The following is a 14,614-nucleotide window of genomic DNA, read 5'->3' as shown; positions in this document are numbered from 1 at the left end:
AGTTGAAAAAGGTCGTGAGTCCTACCTGTAAAGAAGTTTTAAGTTGAGATTAGTTTAGTGATTTGAGAGTTTAGTGTTTGAATGTTAGACTCAACTTAAAATTAGACTGAACTGAATTGATCTCAGTTCAATTTAAATTCCAAACGTGGCCTTCAAGTTTGTCATGTTTTGGGCAATTACGACCTGTTTGTATAATAAAAATATTTCATCTCATCTCATTTCATCTCATTATTACAATTTTTTCAAATTCTAACACAAAATATAATAAACAATTCAACTTTTTCAAATTCTAACATAAAATATAATAAACAATTCAACTTTTTCAAATTCTAAAACAATAATAATGTTAAAAAATAATATTTTAATAATATTTTATTTAACTTTCAACTTTTATCTAAAACTATCTCATCTCATTTCATTATCTAAACTGCAGTAAGATCATTGGCAATGGCTTATGCATCTTCATATTTATATTCATATTTGCATAATATCTCTCTAAATTGGTCTACATTAGATTATGAATCTTCAAAATTTTACATAGGTATGAATAATGTTTCTTCAAATTTGAATAAATACTATTCACTCTTCAAACATTTTTACTATTTTTTTTTTTACCCATTAAAATCAACTTTGTGAAATTTGTATTAAGATGATTTTGATATATGAAATTTGTATTAAGTTGATGATACAAAGGGTTTTTTAGTACATATTAATATTTATTGATAAAATTAGTCATTTTGATATATGAAATTAGTAATATTTAGATATATAGAATTGGTATTTTTGAGCACATGGTGCTAATAGTAAAATATATAAAAAAAGAAAATTAAAAAAAATATTTTATTATTATTTAGTTTAAAGATGCGTAATCTAATGTGAGAGTTTTTTATATATATATATAAAATTAATTTTTAAAAGATATGATTTTAAAAATACATATATAGAAACCAATATTAGTGCTCGTGATTTTTCCTCTTGTTAAAAGAGATGTATGAATAGAGTCAATCGAGTGTTGTCTCTCTGATTAGATTATGAGGCCTGTGTATTGGGGCGTTGGGTTTGACTGATTTGTTAGTATTCTTATGTACTCTATTTTTCATTAGTGAATTCTTCTGAGATCGTTCCCGTCTGTAGATATAGGCTATTCTTCAAGCCCAATTATTTAAATTTTGGTGCTTTATGTGATTGGTCAAAATAATTATTTTATATTAAAAAAATAATACAACCAATCACATTAATAGAATGCATAAAAGAGTACGTAAAAGTGATATTTAAAACAATGGTGTGCTATGTGGTGTTCAGTATCTTAAAATTGAGGAAACAAACCTTTTATCGTATTTAGCGCACCTAAAAAGAACTTAAACTGCTGTTTATCTTTAGCAGCGGTTGCAACCGCTCTGTTATAATAAAGCTATAGTGACGGTTTTAGGACTGATCTCCTACAAAACTTACCGCCGCAACAGATAGCGACTGCAAGTCTGTAAGTTAGAAACTACAGCACAGTTGAACGAAAATTAATAAATTCTCTTCTTTTTTTTTTGTCTGTGGGGATTTTGCTACAGAGATAGTTATCTACCTCTGAATTAAGGGTAAGTTTTGAATCCAATTCTTATTGAAACTGAACCATTGAACTTGTAATACATGTCCCATAACAGGACACAAAGAATACGTATTGCTTATTAAACGAGTTCGATTTCAAACTCGAACCAAATTACCTTAAAGAGGTGGAAACTCTATGGACTAGGACTCTTTACCTGATCATAAGAACTATGGAAAACCAAGAAACTTGTGAGACAGGAGACTTGCATGTCAGTTACAGTTGTTGTTAAACCTCAAATGCAAACATATATAAGCAAGTGCTAAAAGGGTGATCACTTGTATGCCATCAAAGTGTAAGAAAATCTATATATCATGCCATTTTTCTATCTCCTATAGGAAAGCATTTGGAGTTCCAAATTCAGCTCCATCTGCAGCAACAAAGTCATAATTACCTTTGGTATTCAAGTCAAATTGTATCAAACCCCCTTCTACCTCGAGTTTAGCATCCTTGTGTTCTCCTCCTCCTCCCTCTTGATAGTTTTGGATGGCTGAACCATTGGCCTTTCTATAAAGGCCATTCATCTCTAGCATGCGTTCTTTTCTCTCTTCTTCATTCATATTCTCCATGAGGTTGGACAGAGCTAAATTGAAGTCGTTTAACTGAGCTCTTGCTGCTTCTACACTACCGGGGGAGAGACTCTTTCGCGCTTTCTCCAATATAACTTGCAAGTACTTCCCCTGGGCCTCTATTCTCATCTGCAGCTTCCTCTGTACCTATTCGTAGCAAGAAACTGATGTTTAGGCGCTTCATATAACATGCATGACTTACCAAAATTAGTTATGATTGAGCAAAAGATGATGAGGGATTGATCAAAAACTTCGTAGCAAAACTGCCCAACAGAGATATACCTCAAGCTGCTCTTGTAATCTTTTCTGAACTTCGAGCTGATGCTTGAGCGCTTCTGCAAGTGGGATTTCTCTGTTTTGTTCGCAGCATTAATTACTCATTATCAAGTGGGGTAGTATGAAAGAAAGTCACGAGATGAATCTAAAATGATAAAAGTTCTAGAAATGAGAAATGGACAATTCAGCAGTATGAATTTCTGTTTCATTAATTCTGAATTCAATAGCTCAGACAAGGAGGCTCAAAAGGAACAAGTGAAAGAGAGTGTAGCTGAAGCGCAACCTTATCTAACTCTCTATCTTTCTGTCCAACATTCATTTTTATTTGTTGAATATAAAAGGATAACAAAAATCATTTAATTAGCGACTCTATTTTGGCACGTCCAATTTGTGAAGTTTTGTTTCTATAGTTTTTTGGCTACAGACTAGCCAAATTAGCTAGTTTTAGCGATACAGATCTAGCAACTGGTGTCTAAGTAAGTCTAGTCCTGATGAAAGGGAAAACCACATTTGGCACCCATGTGTTACCATATGTTTTCAATGTTCACCCTATACTATCAAAACTTGTAATTTACATCCTTGGTAGTTAGCACACCAATTAAGATCTAAGCATAAAGATGGATGAAAAATTGGAGATGTGGAATAATCTAACGGCCAGATCTTAACCAATGATGCAAATTATCAAAATTCAGGGGTATAGTGTACTAATTGCCAGTTTTGAGAATTTATGGTGCAAATTGAGAAAGTGATAATAGTTTAGGGATACAAAATGTAATTTTTTTGGATTAAAGGGATAGAAACCAAACATCCTAATTACTTAAAACTTCAATTACCATTTCTGACAATGTTACAAAACCGACAGATGTGAGATTAATGATATGGCATACCCTTGTTCATTATCACTTCTTGAAGAATTGGTACTAGTCCCTGAGGAGTGATTACTGAAATGTACATAGGCGCTCCCTAAAATTCAGAAAGGAAACTGAATTAGGATGGAGAATTTTGAAGTCAAAATGAAAAAGAAACAAACGAATAAAATAAAATAAAATGCCAAGCACAAACCAGTTCACATAAGAGAGGTTATGTGCAGAAAAGATTATTGGTAGAAATTAAGTTGATTGCCTATGGACAAGTCCTCAATTTTAATTCATCATAGGATTGGAGTTGAGACTTGTGATTTTCTTAAACATTATATTTTGAATGGACTCACCACTGCTCTCTTTGGCTTGTTCTGTAGTATTTTGTCTCCGCGACTGCTGTCCAAGTCTGTATTTCTGCATATGGATTATCTTCATAGGGTTACATTCATGACCAATAAGACCAAAATTTAATAAGAAAATAAAAATTGAAACCCAGAACTTGATACTCCCTCTTACATTCTGCAAAAGGGTGGTCCCATATAGGATTTAGTGGAAACAAGGAGAGAGGAAGGGTCTTCGTAGCTACCTGTAAATGGCTCTTCAAATGGTATAGTGTCAAGCCCTTCATGCCCATCAACCTCAGCACAGACTTTGGAGTTGCTTCTGAAAAAGAAGAGTGGGCCAGGGAAATCTCAGCCTTAACTTTGCAAGAGAAAGAGGAAAGGTTTGGTTAATTCACATCGAAGTGGCACGGCTGTGAACTGGTAATGGATGCACCCAGAAGATTTGAGATTTGAGACAGCCAATGCAAAGTTTATTCTTTTACATAGTTCAGATCAATAAAATGAAAATTTCGTTTCTCTGGGGCCTTGTATCATGCAGTATACATTCAGTTTATGTATTGGTAGACGAATTATTTATGAAATTCTCATATTCAACCGAAACAAAAAGCCAAAAAAAAAAAAGGCAGCTGCACAATGTTTAAGACAGGTCAAGTTGACGTCTTTAAAATGCTACGAGTTTTTTTATGAATTGGGAGGAGGAAATGGACGATGTACGAGAATTGAATCATTGAGCAATTATTGCCTCAAAAACTAAAAATAAAACATTTAAATGAAAAAAATAAAAGTTGGGAAAATAAAAGCAACAAAAAGGGAAGAGGTTTTTTTTTGGGAGGGGGGTTTAGTTTTAGGAAGAAAACATACTGTCGGGGCCACCAAGTTTAGTGACAGCATCGACAAAGCGGTCGTGCAGATCAGCCGTCCACCTTAGCCTCGGCTTCGGGTCTCTCGTCATCACCACCCCATTCTCGTACGGATATCTGCCACTTCCACCTCCGCAATTCCTCTCCATCGCCGCCGGCACCACCCCCAGCGGCAGCAGTACCCACTAACCAATCCCAACCGATAACTTAAATATCAAGCCAATTCCTTTACTGGGAAAGCAAATTCGAATTCCAGCTTTTTCTTTCCCGTTTATCCACTCACTCAGATAGGCCCCATTGACTTTAACGAAGAAGAAACCAAAAAAAAGAAAAGCGTAAAGATGACAGAGGTGTGTGCGCACCGAGCGAGATCAGTAAAGATCATGTATTTATCTATTAATATTGATGAAGGCGACAATTTAATCTGATATTTCAAGGAAATCAAGCATATTGGTAGTAACAAGAAATGGAGATCATGATTATCTCCATAACACAGTTTTGTTTGTGTAAATATAGAATGGGAAAAAAAGGCAGAGAAGTGGGAAAATCAGATTCCACAAAATGCTTAGTGTAAAGATCAAGCAAAAAAAGCAGTGCTTTGTTTTGTTTCAACTTGTGTTGATTATTATAGACAGAAACGATTTGTTTTTCACCCCTCTCAAGTAATGGATGATTGAACGAACATGTAGAGGAAAGCTCGGCGACGAATCTGGAGCGACATGACAGCATCATACATAGAATATAGTGGAAATTAACCATTACTGTATGCGTATGCCCTTCAGCAGAAAATAAAGAGAGGAAAAAAAAAATGGAGACAATTGTCCTACCATGCATCGCTGATGCTAGTGGGGACAAATGGCCTGGGTAAGTCGAGATGACACGTGGATGCCAGCGTGGAATATTCGCCGGGAAACAAGGAGGAATAGGATATTCGATGGAATGACGTGGCAGTGGCAAAAGGTCAAGTCACATGTGAGGAGGGTAGGGTGGTGGTGGGGATGGTCCATGAAAGAAGGACACGTTTCGGTATTTCCGTAAGGGGCGGTCTTTTTGGAGGTGACGGCAGAATATTCCCCCTCCGGGCCTCTGTCAAGTTGGGGTGTCCGTGTCTGTCTGTGAGTCACCCTCATCACCTCCTTCCTCTTATCTTCTCAATTTTTTATGGGCACCCTTTTGGTTTGGTTATCTCATTAAGAGGCACTCCGGTCGAGTGTGAAATTAATTTTCACACCGACCAATCATGAAGTGCCACGTAGGCATCCCAAGGGAATATAAACTGGATCCGCATACAGTGAATTGACTCTCCCTCTCCCTCCCCCATCTGCACTCAATCGAGCCCCAAAAAAAAAATTGAGTATTCTGAACCTCATTTGTGTTTCTCTATAATTTTTGTTCATCATTTGATTAAAGAGTTTATTTTATGGGTCCCCTGCATATTAAACCTGTTATTGGAAAGAAAGTTAGCAAAGAACATAATATCTGAATTCAGAATTTGTTTGGCAAGCAGCTAACTTTGTGCAGATTTACACTTGCAGATCTAGAACAAGTGTAAAAACATATCGCTCTGCAGGATGCAAATCCGGAAGAAGCTTCTCTGCGTATGGTTCAGCAGAACTCTGCCATGAAAAGTTTCGGTACACACAAGGAAGGTTGTGCTAGAGTAGAAAATCACAGATGAAAGCCAATCATTCACTGATGATCGTAATGCCCTCGTCTTCACGTCGATCTCATCCAAAGTGTACGCTGTAAAATAAATATACGTCTTTTAAGCCAAAACCAAGCAAGTTTTTTAGCTTTCGCGTTTGGATTCGAAAATGAGTTGAGATGAGTTGAGATAGATTGTGAATAGTAATGAGATGAGTTGTAAATAGTAGTAAAATTTATGAGTTAAAGTTGCTGAATAGTAATGAGATGAGTTGAGATGAGCTGAGATGAGTTACGAATCCAAACATTTTTTTAACAATGTTACGTAAAGTTTCTATTTAAAAATTATATTGTAAGTCTAATTAATTTTATTTTTAAATTTTTTAAAATTATAATAATATTCTTATCAAAACTATATTTTTTTCTATTTAATTAATAGTTTGCACATGCAGTCGTCATTTAAAAACTGTAAATAAAATTTTTCCTTTTTTTTTGGGCTCGATTGAGTGCAGATGTGAAAATACCCAACCAGCCTCACGATTTTTCCTATTTTATTTTATTATTACAATTTTTTTAATTTCTACATAAAATATAATAAATAATTTAATTTTTTTAAAACTTAAAATAATAATAATATTAAAAAATAATATTTTATTTAATTTTCATCTAAAATCATCTCATATCATCTCACTATCCAAACCGGATATCGGATGTGGATTACAATAATGTATCATTTTGTACATATCTTTTAGGTTATTAAAAAAATGGTAATAATGTCAACCGGAAGCACACAGAACGACAGAAAGGGAATCTGAACCAATTTCAGCACAAGTTGTCTCTTTTTCATTTTAATTTTATTTTGTTTTCAAGAAGTCAAGCTTAGAGCTTTCTCTTCTTTGGTTCAATGGCACCGCAAATTTCTTTTTGGTGGCTTACAATAATTTAGATTCGTAAGTGTAATCTACAGCAATTAATCTGCATTTTTGTGTCCCACCTTACAATGCATTTGGACTTTGGACAGCTCAAGACTTTCCCATTTTGGATTGTACCGAGCTTCGTTGACAAACATAGAAATAAGAGGAACCCTCACCATTAGCACAATAAGGAGCATAAAGACAACCACAGAGGTAGGGAATAAAGCTCAACACATCCCAACCCGAGACTTGGGTTTTTGTTGTAACAAGGAGAAAGAGACCTTTCATTGGGCATAAAGCTCATCACAATTATTAATGGTCTGATCCAAAGACTTGGATTTTGAATGTAACAAGGAGAAAGAGACCTTTCATTGATAGACCATGGCTTGCTTGGGGTAGTGATCATTAGCCAGTTCTACATAGTGCCCAGATTAGCTCATATGATTTATCACTCATTCACTTAGACTGCAACAATTAGGGTTGTGAAACAGACCAAAATTATGCTGCTTGGGCGTCTGACTTGTTAGTATGTTTATTTATACCTCTTTTTCCTGGACTAGAGAAACATTTGTTGATACAATCCACATGGATGCAAAAGGAGGAGGTGAATGATCCCTAAAAACACCCAATACCAGTAAAGGTAGTATGAGAAGCTCAAGCTAGACAACCTTTGAAACCTTTTCTTAGGGCAGTTTCGTCCAAATTTCTTCCTATGAATACCAGTTTGTTCATTCTCTTCTCGTCCGGTCCCCATGCTTTGCCTGGGCAGCCATCCAATGTAGAATGCACCCCCTGAAAGGTAATGGCACCGTGGCAGGGTAAAATTAGTAAATAGCAATATAAGCTAGATATGATCAACACAATCACAGATGTAATATCCACATCATAAGAAAACAATAGTAAGAAGAGTGATGCAAGTACCTGAAAAACGTAACGGTGATCAGAATCACTAACAGACAAGATACCCTTCATTCTGTACAAGTCCTCTCCTTTTTCTTCTATCAGCCTTTCGAGCCAATCATCAACCTGGAACAGCCACAACAATGGTTATACAGGTCAAATAGCTTACTCAATTCTGCCCTATGACATGGTGCGACCAACCAGATCTCTATTCTCCTAGATAATGTTTCTCGAGGGCCCACCCAAGGTTACCAACAGGACCTAAAATAGGCTAGAGAACAACTCAAGCTACGATCTAAATAGCCAAAAAAACAAAACCACTGGATCAAGAAAATGATAATGTTAAGTACCTCATCAAGATCAAGAGTTCCTTCATAAACAATACTGACACTAGAGACAGCAGAATCGTGTGTATGATCATGATGATGTCCTTCCTGGTGTTCTGCAATAATCACAACCAAAATGAGATTCAAAAGAAACCAAATGAAAACAGTTTGGAGGAGTTGTCCGTATGTCATAAAAAAAGAGTCATCTGCACCTTATTTTGATATACAGGCAGGTGCAGAAATAAAATTAGATCCACTCATTCAAATTCCAAATATTTTACTATCAACGCCTTTAACTCTTTTCCCTTAACTATATCACCTACGACCAACTCAAAAATGAAGAGGGGGGAGGGCAGAAAAAGATAATGAAAAAGAGAAAAAAAAAAATATATATATATATATATATATGGGAAAGAAAAAGTGAGGGCACTACCATGTCCAGTTTCATGTTGATGGATCGCAGAACAGGAACTATCCACATGAACTTCAGATTCAATTCTGCAAAATCAGGTCCTTTGACATATCAACAGAGTGAGGTTTCTATCATGCAGCTTGAAATGCAAACATACATTAGAAAGCTCCCATCATACTGCTTGAAGTACTAATATGCATTAGAGTTTTGCTAGTGCTAAGTAGAAAGTACACACACACACACACACACACACAAGGAAAGGGGGAGGAAGACGGGGTAGTAAAGAAAACAAATAATATAAAAAATAAAATAAAATACAAGATTTGACTACAGGCAGAAACAGATTAGATTATAACCTTTCAAGATCATAACCTCCAACTCCCAAAACAAAATCCATGTCAACAGATCCAAATTTAGCTAGCTTAATTGGTGCAATCCCATTGATATGCTGATAACAATGCACCAAAATACAAAAGTTGTCAGATCATGGTAACCCAATGTAAAAAAGATAAAACAGATTCAATAAAAACAAGAAGCAAGTAGAGAAAAAATAATGCCAATCTGGTAATTTCAATCGAGTGAAGAGCATGAAATTACTCTGAAAGGCTTCATAAATTTTGTTTTACTACGGAATTCCATACACAAAAACATTTTGGTCTACTGAGTTACATATGGAGATTTTGATCTAGGTCACAGAAGGATCAATCTATACCAGACCCACCCAGCCATCTCTATACATCTTCTCTTCTGTATTCATACCTTGATTTTTGTAGTCAATATCTGCAACTCAGCCTCACTGACCAAATCGATCTGCCAAAACCAAAATAAAAAACTTTAAAAAATAATAATTGATTTAAAAAGATTGTCCAGGAATTTGGAATATTAAACTAGCACAACACAATGAGATGGAGAATAACAGAAAGATTAGAACCGCAGCAATCAAGGTAATAGATTGAAATTCACCTTGTTCAAAATAATACGATCAGCATAGGCAACTTGTTCTATCGCCTCATTCACCACAAATCTCGGTTTGACTTCATCCAGATGTTGCATGGCATGCTTGGAATCAACCAAAGTAACAACTCCATCTAGTTTCACATAACGTGAAACCAGTTCATCAGTAAAGAACGTTTCTATGACAGGAGCTGGCTTCGCAAGGCCTGCAAAAAAGATTTCATGAATGATCATATACTATCATTTTCGGTCCTGCAACTAATGCTCTTGGAAAAATCTGATGTTGAACCTTTTTCAAATAACATCCATAGATGGATCAATTTTCCACCAAAGGAATGACACAAGATATTGAAAACTTCCAAGACAAAGAAAGAGAAGCCATGCTATATATGAGGCTTATAAATTGAATCAAAACTCAAAACACCAAAGGAGAAAAAGTTTACCAAGACCATAATAACTTTTTCCTTTCCTCTTCTTATCTATTATAAGTTTTATTCTTGTTCTTCTCCAGTTTTCCTTATGATTTGGACAAATAAGGTTGAGACTTATGATTCAAGATCCATATCCCTATAAATCATTTCGGAATTCTAGTAGAACTTAAAATAGAGCTCGACCCCACCCCCCCTTCCTCCCTTGTGCAGGTAGGAACTAAGATCTTGCACAAAAAAGGTATTAACATGATATACCTGTTGTTTCTATAACAATATGATCAAATTTGTCTCGTTTTTCCTTGGCCAACTTTAAAAGCATTTTTACAAGATCTCCCCGCACAGTGCAGCATAGGCAGCCGTTATTAACCATGACAATGTCTTCAGACACAGAGGAATGGCTAGCAACCAATGATCCATCAATATCCACTTCCCCAAACTGCATTGACAATATCAGATTATTTAATAAATACAGAACCACCATCCCACGCTATGCCAAAAACTGTTCCACCCCTAGCAGGAGCTGAAAGAAAGCAAAAGAGGCCCGCAAAAATGCCAAAATATCTCCAAACCAATAACACAATACAAAAAATTTAATAACACCAAAGTCAAAGCATGCGTGTGTTGTACGTATTAGGTACTTTAGCCATCTAGAAGCAACACATATATGTATTATGTCTACTATCCATGTGAAACTACGCGTGGTTGGTGATTTAGCATCCTATCAACTCTGAATCAAACAAAAACCAATAATCTACGAGATTTGAGAAAAGCTTGATTTTATAACGGGTAACATAATTATTTGTCCATAATCCATATAAAAAGAGTTTGATAATTTGAAATTTAAACTAGACATCCAGAAAACAGTTTTATTATACTTTATTCAACTTTAAGTAAAATTGACAAATCATCTCATATTCTAGGCAGTCTTTTTCTTTTTCCTTTTTGGAAATCAAAAAATTTTACTAAGCAATATGAAAATTTATAGAAAGGAACTATACCAACCTTTCCCTTGAAATTACTACTAGAGGAAAAAAAATCTACAAAAGAAAGAATGGTATTGGTACCACAAGCAATAATGCATACTCACTTCACAAAGATGAAAAGAAATAACAGGAAGCTTGATTCGCCAAAGGGGATTTTATAACTTGAAAATAAGATTAAAAATAAATAAACAAGCAGCAGATCATTATTACAATACGAAGAAAACTTTCAGTACCTCATTCTCTATAACAGCAATTCGCTTGCCATGCTGAGATGTAAGAATATGATTCAGGAGAGTTGTCTGCATTGTATGGCATCAAACAATTTGAATAAATACAACAACAGAAAAAAAAAAATAACCGGCATTTCTTTTGTTGAAAAGATATTACCATCAAAGACCCCTACTTTTTGTTACTTATCAAAAAAAAAAAAAGACCCCTACTTTTTGTTCCAAATTCACTGTTTTGAAATTTTATTCCGAGAAAATATATTGAACTGAACTTACCACTGTGCGTAAATGAGCTACAGGAAAGATTCGTCATTACCTTAATTGACCATTGATTACCCAAAATTTTCAAATTCAATCTTCAATACATTAAGGCCAGAGCGAACTCGCGTCCAAACTTGACATAGGAAATGAAAAACCTAGAGGCTAGAGTTCATTCTTCTGGCTAAAAGTTAAACAAAAAACGAACCTTTCCGGAACCGAGAAACCCGGTGAGCACGGTGGCTGAAACGCGGTTATCGAGAGTGAGTGAAGAAGCACCGACCTCATCAAGATTGTAGCTTGGGGCAGAGACCAAGCCCCTAGAGTTTCTGGGATGAGAGTTGTCGAAGCCACGGGAACTAAATTCCCGGGAAGCGAACGAGTGATGAAGGTTTCTGAGGAATTGGGAAACAGGCGGGGAATCGTGGAAGCAGGGTCGTAGTAGTTGGTAGAGGTTTTTGGCCGATGTTCTTGAAGTTATGAACATGGTGGCCATTTTCGAAGGGGAAAAGGTGTTCAAGAGTGTAGAAAAATGGGAATCCTTAAACCCTAGGGAGACTTTGAAAACCCCGGGTATTTATACCAGGACGCACTGCACTTTACTGTTGCAATACAGTAGAAGAGAAGTGTCATTGCCACGAATAAATTTCACAAAATATTCGTGATTTTATCTAATAAGTTGGACCTATTTTGTAATAAAAAAAAATTACTATTTAAAATATAATATTAAGTCACATTATTTTATAAATTTATTTTTATAAATATTTTTTATGTCCGAAACATTTCTCTACAGTCTAACATATATGGTCTTGAAATTGAAGGGTAAATAATTCAATTATTACATAATAATGGTTAAAGAAAAAAATTTATTCTCAAATTGATGTGTAAAGCATATCTAGTAAAGTATTTATATGATATAGTTTGATTTAAGAGATAAATTTAAAATTAAATCTTACAAATCAAATCTTACAATGATATATATGAATGGTGTATTCTACACATTAATTTGATAATAGAATAACTCTCGATCAAGTGGATAGAAGAATTATAACCTTTTTCTTCTATAGAATTGCTCTTTTTGATTGGAAGATCAATGACTTTCAGTATTTGCAACAACACCCATGTGGGTCGAAGAAGGTGATCTATATAAGGATGACTAATAGATAATTTCAAGAAAAATAATATTTGCAGTTGTGAGTATGTAAGCGTCGTGCAGTCGCTTTGAAAAAAGTGAATAAATATGAGACCCACATGAAAAGAAATTAATTTTTTAATAGTAGCCCTCACTCTTTTTCAAAGCAACTGCATAGTATTTGTGCACTCTACGACTGTATGTAGCATTACTTAAATTTCAAGAAGTTGGCTCAAGTAGTGAAAGCCTTGGTCTTGGGATACCACTGCCGTCAAGGTTCAAAATTCAACACCCCATGGGTGTAAATAATTCTTTGGGACCACATCTCTTATTGAAAAGTCAACGATTTAACCAGTTTCGTATAGAAAAATTTTCGAGAGTGCGATGCATGGGACTGGCGTTTACTTTGCAGAAGTGAATCTGAAGGGCCTTGCCTTGAAGAGGTTCCTCGACATAAAAAAAAAAAAAAAAAACACTAATAGATCATACTTTATCTTCAATATATTCCAAAACCAATAAAAAAAATTTCTTACAAAAATTTTGGATTTGTCCATAATGAGTATAGTCAAGATGGTTGATACAAAAGGAATGAACTTTAGGAGGCTCTAAAAGGGTGTGCAAGAGTGTACCTTACTTGTTAGGTAAAAGGGAATGAGCTAAATAATGCATAGTATTTCATACTAGTTGAGAGTAAAATGTTATTCTTCTTTTTAACGATTTCAATGAGATTCCAATGAAAGAAAACTTATATTAGATTCTGACATTCCTTGAAACTTCGAAGTGGCCAGAATAGAAAAATCCACAATTAAAAAACACAGAGGTATGGTGCTAGAATGGTGGCCATTGGCCAACGGTCCAGGAGTTTTAATTTAGCACCAAGATATATAAAACTTGACATATTAGTAATCGATGAAAGATAGTGATGTGGTTCATACGATATGTCAACCATCCAAAAAAAATACTACAAATAAAATGAAACAATGAGGAGAGAACAGAAGTTGAGAGAAAATGGACTAGTACCGTTCAAATTTTAATTCATTGGTATATAATATGTTACCATAACTTATATTATACGTCAAATTGTTAAAGTACTATTTTTATTATAAGATAAATTATACGTATTATATTAATCTGCTTTGGTATCAAGGTCCTATCAAGTTCTTAATCGAATTTGATAGCCTCCAATACTAACAACTTCTTGCACAGAGTTTCGAGGCTAACAACTTCTTAACCGAATTTGATAATCTCGTTTTCTCTCTCGCTTCTGAAAACAAATCGCTACCTCCACCAGGAGTTTGATTCGTTCGTTGGGGGGAGGGTGGTTGAAGCTTTGGCTTCACCCACCTCCCTCCCTCACCAACCTTAGTCTCTGTTTAGGTTTTTATGTTAGTTTTTTAGCGATTGTATCGAAACTAGTCGATCTGTTACTTTCCGGCGAGCAAAGTCTGACATGCGCCATGCCATCAGTCTCCCCAGGCGCCGATCTTCAAGATGGCAAAAGAAATCTGTCCATTTGAGTGGCGCGTAAACCTCACGCGCGGTCTATGTCATGTGCGAGTTTCACGCGCCGCCACACCTGCGAAAGCTTCCTGCCACTATGCGTGGCACCGTCGGGATCAGCAGCGTTGGATCTTCTTCTTCCATCCTTTCAACCCTCTCAAAGTGTGGCGTGTGTACTGCACGCGCTGCCACAACCAATGATGGCCCCTCGTCGGCAATTCATCTCAATTTTTGGTTGCTACATTATGTTTCCGCTTTTCCTAACCGAAGATCAGGTGAAAGTGGATGTGACAGTTCCTTCTACCCAGTCCAGACCAACACGTTGTAGCACACCCCTTTGTCTGTGGCTTCTAGCTGTAGTTTAATAGTCTGTTCATTAAACTATATAAAAATCGTCACCAAGCGGTCTCCCCTTGTGGGAATTGGA

General features: G+C 35.5%; 2 protein-coding genes across 2 annotated transcripts; both read right to left on the bottom strand.

Moving 5' to 3' along the window:
• Window positions 1-1,809: 1,809 nt before the first annotated feature.
• Window positions 1,810-5,243, bottom strand: LOC109014259 (myb family transcription factor PHL11). The gene is made up of 6 exons (XM_018996651.2): window positions 4,508-5,243; window positions 3,889-3,965; window positions 3,653-3,716; window positions 3,330-3,405; window positions 2,449-2,518; window positions 1,810-2,313 (listed from the first exon to the last, which is right to left on the bottom strand). Exons 1-6 carry the CDS (start codon window positions 4,653-4,655, stop codon window positions 1,930-1,932), a joined length of 819 nt encoding a protein of 272 aa, XP_018852196.1. The 5' UTR covers window positions 4,656-5,243; the 3' UTR covers window positions 1,810-1,929.
• Window positions 5,244-7,324: 2,081 nt separating this feature from the next.
• LOC109014260 (P-loop guanosine triphosphatase YjiA-like) lies at window positions 7,325-12,123 on the bottom strand. The gene is made up of 10 exons (XM_018996653.2): window positions 11,764-12,123; window positions 11,304-11,369; window positions 10,343-10,523; window positions 9,666-9,862; window positions 9,462-9,512; window positions 9,059-9,150; window positions 8,724-8,788; window positions 8,315-8,406; window positions 7,986-8,090; window positions 7,325-7,856 (listed from the first exon to the last, which is right to left on the bottom strand). The coding sequence occupies exons 1-10, from the start codon at window positions 12,049-12,051 to the stop codon at window positions 7,719-7,721; spliced, it is 1,275 nt and encodes a 424-aa protein (XP_018852198.1). The 5' UTR covers window positions 12,052-12,123; the 3' UTR covers window positions 7,325-7,718.
• Window positions 12,124-14,614: the final 2,491 nt, after the last annotated feature.

This window comes from Juglans regia, chromosome 9, assembly GCF_001411555.2.
Source record: "Juglans regia cultivar Chandler chromosome 9, Walnut 2.0, whole genome shotgun sequence".
NCBI lineage: Eukaryota > Viridiplantae > Streptophyta > Magnoliopsida > Fagales > Juglandaceae > Juglans > Juglans regia.
The sequence above is the reverse complement of the archived record's forward strand: the minus strand, read 5'-3'. Positions and strand labels throughout refer to the sequence as shown.

Excerpts from the sequence above, each read along its gene's own strand:
- LOC109014260 (XM_018996653.2), bottom strand. The coding sequence starts at position 12,051 with ATGGCCACCATGTTCATAACTTCAAGAACATCGGCCAAAAACCTCTAC. Across the intron at positions 8,789-9,058 it reads GGAGGTTATGATCTTGAAAG|AATTGAATCTGAAGTTCATG; the intron begins GTTATAATCTAA and ends CTGATTTTGCAG. Across the intron at positions 8,407-8,723 it reads TCAACATGAAACTGGACATG|AACACCAGGAAGGACATCAT; the intron begins GTAGTGCCCTCA and ends TGATTATTGCAG.
- LOC109014259 (XM_018996651.2), bottom strand. The coding sequence starts at position 4,655 with ATGGAGAGGAATTGCGGAGGTGGAAGTGGCAGATATCCGTACGAGAAT. Across the intron at positions 3,966-4,507 it reads TAAACTTGGTGGCCCCGACA|AAGCAACTCCAAAGTCTGTG; the intron begins GTATGTTTTCTT and ends CTTCTTTTTCAG. Across the intron at positions 2,314-2,448 it reads GATTACAAGAGCAGCTTGAG|GTACAGAGGAAGCTGCAGAT; the intron begins GTATATCTCTGT and ends TGCTACGAATAG.